General features: G+C 55.2%; 1 protein-coding gene across 1 annotated transcript; it reads left to right on the forward strand.

Moving 5' to 3' along the window:
- The first annotated feature begins 1236 nt into the window (after positions 1–1236).
- HPS6 (HPS6 biogenesis of lysosomal organelles complex 2 subunit 3) lies at positions 1237–4563 on the forward strand. The gene has a single exon (XM_025992647.2). The coding sequence runs from the start codon at positions 1998–2000 to the stop codon at positions 4404–4406; it is 2409 nt and encodes an 802-aa protein (XP_025848432.1). The 5' UTR covers positions 1237–1997; the 3' UTR covers positions 4407–4563.
- Positions 4564–5663: the final 1100 nt, after the last annotated feature.

Here is a 5663-nt window from a genome sequence, read left to right on the forward strand (position 1 = left end):
GATAAATATTTTGAACCATTGGCTGAGTGGAAATGGTTCAAACCATGAGAAGGGAATGGCCTAGGAAGAGGAAGGAAGGAAGGAAGGAAGGAAGGAAGGAAGGAAGGAAGGAAGGAAGGAAGGAAAGAAGGAAGGAAGGAAAGGGAGGGAGGAAGGAAGGAAGGAAGGAAGGAAGGAAGGAAGGAAGGAAGGAAGGGGAAGAAAGGCAGGAACCTGAGTGGCTCAGTTGGTTAAACCTCCGACTCTTGGTTTCAGCGATTGAACCCCGTGTCAAGCTCTGCACTCAGCACAGAGTCTACTTGAAACTCTGTCTCCCTCTCCCTCTGCTTCTCCCACCCGTGCTGTGTATCTCTCTAAAATAAATAAATCTTAAAAAAAAAAAAAGAGGAAAGAGCCCATTATAGTATTTAAATACCAACATTTATTGATTAACCAAATACTATCTAAAAAAGAGGAAAATGACAGGAGAAAGATGCCCTGGAAATCACAGAAGGGACTTTCAACCAGGAGGTCGTCAAACTTCTCAGAGAGAAAGGGAAACAAAAATATCCTTGAAGACCTCAGGAAAATCTACCTCAGGTAAATTGTGATTTAGTAGTAGTAGTAATAGAAGGAGAGAAAGTGGAGGCAAGCAAATGCTAGAGGATCTTTGCAAGAAATTTGATTAAAGGCAGGAGGAGATGAAGCTACAGTGGTAGAGGTGGTAGAGAGATGAGGGTGAAAGAGTGACTAGACAGGCTAGATAGAGAGTGTTTCTATGCTGAAAGGAAGAGGGCAGAGTGAGGCTAATGAAGTAGAAATGGATGCAAATTCTGACTGAAGCTGTTGGGAGAAGGAGGGAGAAGCGGGGCTCACAAAGAGAAACTGGATTTGGAGGGAGGAGGAATACCACATCACTTGAGGAAGTCAGGGGTAGAAATCCCTGCATATCATTTTGTAGATGTTGCTAGAGAAATTACACACACTCCGTGTTTTAATTTTGTTTTTTAGCAAATGCTTAGTTTTGGTGATGAGTTGTTGATATAGTAAAGTGATACGGTGCAAGGACTCTGGACTGAGATTGCCTGTGGCTGAAATCCCACCTCTAAGGCAGCCCAGATGACTCAGTGGTTTAGCTCCGCCTTCAGCCCGGGCTGTAATCCTGAAGACCCGGGATCCAGTCCCACATCTGGCTCCCTGTATGGAGCCTGCTTCTCCCTCAGCCTGTGTCTCTGCCTCTCTCTGTCTCTCATGAATAAATAAAATCTAAAAAAAAAAAAAAAAAAAAAAATCCCACCTCTACTTCTACCTGCTGAATAGCTGTATGATCTTGGTCAAATTCACTTAATCTCTCTGTGCTTCATTTTCCATATCTGTGCAAGGGGTATTGTTGTCTGGCGGGGATGGGGATTTACACAGTAAGTGCCATGGAAGTATTAACTGTTATTATTTTCCACTAGATTGTCAATCCCATGAGGCTGAAGTTTTTCTCTTTTGTTCAGGGCTGTCTACTTAGCCGGGCATTTAGTAGGTGCTCAATAAAAATTTCACGACACACTGCCAGAAGTTGGGGTGAGCGAGGCGTGGAGGGAAGGAAAGCCTTGGGAGTTGTGACACTTTCAGTTCAGGGCTCAGCCAGGGAGATTCCTGAGTAAGGCTCTGCGCTTCCTGGGGCTGGGGCGGATGGGCCTACACCCCGACTCCAGGAGCATGGGTCGGGCTTGCAAGGACTGACGTGCTGAGACGCTGGGTGCGCAGGAGGCTCCTCCCGCGCGAGGCTGGCGTGGCCCCTCCCCCAGGGGGCGGGGTCGCGCCGGCGGGGCGTGAGCGGGGCGGAGCCCTCTGCCAGGCTTGAGGGGCGGGGCCGAGCCGACTCTCGGCCTGGCGTCGGCTCACCTCATCGACGCGGGACGGAAGTCTCTGCGCGGCTGAGTCTCCCCGCGGGAACCCCCGACCCAGCGCCGAGCCTCACCCCAGGGGGCGGCCGGGCCTCGGCGTGCTCCCGCGCGGGCGCTACTATGAAGCGTATGGGCACCCTGCGCCTGCTTTCGGACCTCAGCCACTTTAGCGGCGCGGCCCGGCTCCGGGAGCTGCTGGCCGGGGACCCGGCCGTTAGAGTCCGCTGTAGCCCAGACGGCCGCCACCTGCTGCTCCTGCGCCCCCCGGGGGCGCCGAGCCCGCAGCTGCTGGTCGCTGTGCGTGGCCCGGGCGCGGAGCTGGAGCGTGCCTGGCCAGCTGGCCACCCCTCCCCGCTAGACGCCTTCTTCCTGCCGTGGCCGACGCGCCCGGCGCTGGTCCTGGTGTGGGAGAGTGGCCTAGCCGAGGTGTGGGGCGCGGGAGTGGGGCCTGGCTGGCGGCTGCTGCGGAGCACCGAGCTGTGTCCCGGCGGTGGAGCCCGCGTGGTGGCCGTGGCGGCGCCTGGAGGCCGCCTGGTGTGGTGCGAGGAGCGTCAGGCGGGCGCAGAGGGCTGGCTGGGGCCGCCTGCTGCTTTCAGCCACTGCGTGTGCGTCCGAACCCTGGAGCCCAGCGGGGAGGCCGGCACCAACCTGGGCCGCACACACATCCTGCTGCACCACTGCCCCTCTTTCGGGCTGCTGGCCTCCCGCAAGGACCTCTTCCTCGTGCCCACTACCGCTACCTGGCCTGGCGTGGGTCACATTCTGCTCATCTGGAGGCCAGGCAAGGGCAAGGTGATGGTGGCTGCCCCATGTCTTGGCCTCTCTCACAGTAAGAGCCTGCATCCAGGACAAGGGGACACATGGGACTTCCGGGCACTGCTCCGAGGCCTTCCTGGGTTGCTGTCCCCCATGAAGCCATTGACTGTACATACCTGGGCCCCAACTCCCCAGGGCCTGCTGTTGCTTGACTTCAAGGGCACTGTGAGCCTAGTGCAGTCCCATGGTGGTACTCGGGCTGTGGGCACACTGCAGGAGGCACCTGTCGGCCTGGCAGGGTCTGCAGCACTGGGAACATTTCATGGTACTCTGGCCTGTGTGCTGGGCTCTACGTTGGAACTGCTTGACATGGGCAGCGGGCAGCTGCTGGAGAGAAAGGTCCTAAGTACAGACCGAGTCTATTTACTGGCACCCCCAGTCCCTGGCATGGAGGATGAAGAAGAGCTGGAGACCCGAGGGGGTCTTCGTTTGCTTTCAGCTTTGGGTCTGTTTCGAGTAGGCTGGGAAGCCCCACAGGGCCTTGAGGTGCCTTCAGCTGAAGACCTGGTGTTTGAGGAGGCCTGTGAGTACTACCAGCGACGGAGCCTGCGGGGTGCTCAGCTCACCCCAGAGGAACTGAGACACAACAGCATATTCCGGGCACCTCAGGCCCTGGCCTCCATTCTCCAGGGACATGTGTCTCCATCTACACTATTGACCACACTGAGGGCTGAGCTTCGAGATTACCGGGCCTTAGATCAGCTCAAAGCCCACCTGGTGGCTGGGGACGATGAGGAAGCTGGCTGGACTGAGCTGGCTGAGCTCGAAGTGGCTCGCCTACTGAGGACTGAATTGGTAGGAGACCAGCTGGCCCAGCTCAACACTGTTTTCCAAGCTCTTCCTACAGCAGCCTGGGGTGCCATTCTCAGGGCCCTGCAGCTCCAGCCAGATGGGAAAGGCAGGCTGAAGTCCCATGCTCCTCCTGATGTGTGGAAGAAGGTACTAGGAGGTACTTCAGCTGGAAAGGAACCTCCCAATGGGATACTGCCCCTCTTTGAACTTCTGTGCCAATGCCTCTGCCGGCTGGAGCCAGGATGGCTGCCACCCTTTGTGGAGCTGGCACAACAGCAGGGTGGTCCAGGCTGGGGGTCAGGGGGCCCGGGGCTGCCCCTGTATCGACGAGCCCTGGCAGTACTAGGTGAGGAGGGGACCAGGCCTGAGGCACTGGAGCTGGAGCTGCTCTTGGGCAGTGGGCGGCCCAAAGCTGTGCTCCAAGCTGTGGGGCAGCTGGTGCAAAAGGAGCAGTGGGAGCGGGCTCTAGAAGCAGGCCTGGCCCTCAGCCCCTCCAGCACCCTGCTTCGAAGTGAGATCTTCAAACTGCTGTTGGCTGAATTTGCCCGGCATCGCCGACTTGATGCTTACCTCCCCCTCCTTTGCCGCCTGTGCCCACCAGACCTAGCTCCAGCTGAGCTCCTGCTTCTGCTACGGACACACCTCCCAGATGAGTCAGAGCCGCCTACCCCATTTCCTGAGCCTGGAACCGAGCCCCCTCTCACTGTGGGCTTGCTCAAAGCCCTGCTGGAGCGGACTGGAGCTCAAGGACGGCCCTCGGGCCCAGTTCTAAGCCTATATGAGGACATCCTATGGGACCCAGGCACTCCACCCCCCACCCCACCTCGAGGACCTGTGACTACCCTCCAGGCCTCAGACCACCCAGGCTTAGAGGCCTGGGCATCACCTGGACAGGGCTTCTGTGTGACTGACACAGGCTAAAAATCATTTCTAGGATGCAGCAGTCAGGGAAGGTGCCTACAAGTTGGCAGGGACTAGGGTGGGACCTGTGTGTGCAATACTTCTATCTTCTGGAGCAATTTTTAAAAATCTATATATGGTAAATATTATAATAAACATATTTGGTTTTTGTCCTCAAGTTTTTGTGCTGGCACAGAGCTTCTTTTTTTTTTTTTTTAATTTTTTTTATTTATTTATGATAGTCACACACACACACAGAGAGGCAGAGACACAGGCAGAGGGAGAAGCAGGCTCCATGCACCGGGAGCCCGACATGGGATTCGTCTCCAGGATCGCGCCCTGGGCCAAAGGCAGGCGCCAAACCGCTGCGCCACCCAGGGATCCCTTGGCACAGAGCTTCTAAACCCTTGGAATTTCCTGAGTGATGGGAGTGTCTTTTGTTATTCATAAGGAGCTTCTTTAGATTATATCTGCATTTATGCTAATAAGGTAGCTTAAGGTAGGAACACCCACCCTAAGGATAGGACTGGTCACCTGAAAGACCAAGTGATAGAAAGTTGGAACTTTCAGCCCCATCCCCAAAATCCTGGAAGGGGAGTGGGCCTAGAGTTTGAACTCTATAGAAACTTCTAGGGATGCCTGGGTGGCTCAGCAATTAAGCAAGCCTGCCTTTCGCTCATCTCATGATTCTGGAGTATTGGGATCTAGTCCCGCATCGGGCTTCCTGCATGGAGCCTGCTTCTCTCTCTGCCTGTGTCTCTGCCTCTCTCTTTCCGTGTCTCTTTTTGTTTGTTTGTTTTGTTTTGTTTTATTTATGATAGACATAGAGAGAGAGAGGCAGAGACACAGGAGGAGGGAGAAGCAGGCTCCATGCCGGGAGCCCGACGCAGGACTCGATCCTGGGACTCCAGGATCACGCCCTGGGCCAAAGGCAGGCGCCAAACCGCCAAACCGCCGAGCCACCCAGGAATCCCCTCTTTCTGTGTCTCTTGTGAATAAATAAATAAAAGCCTTTTAAAAAATATTTATTTATTCATTCATTTATTCATTCGAGACAGAGAGAGAAGCAGGCTTCTCGCAGGGAGCCTGACATGGGACTCAATCCCCAGACCTGGGATCACACCCTGAGCCAAAGGGCCATCCAGGCATCGCTATAAAAATCTTGAAAAAAAGAAAAAGAAACTCCTAAATGAGGAAGTTTGGTGAGCACATCAAGGCGCTGAGAGAGTGACACATTCAGAGAGGGCATGGAAGCTACGCGCGCACGCGCGCAGCACA

Source organism: Vulpes vulpes, chromosome 15 (assembly GCF_048418805.1).
Source record: "Vulpes vulpes isolate BD-2025 chromosome 15, VulVul3, whole genome shotgun sequence".
Lineage (NCBI taxonomy): Eukaryota > Metazoa > Chordata > Mammalia > Carnivora > Canidae > Vulpes > Vulpes vulpes.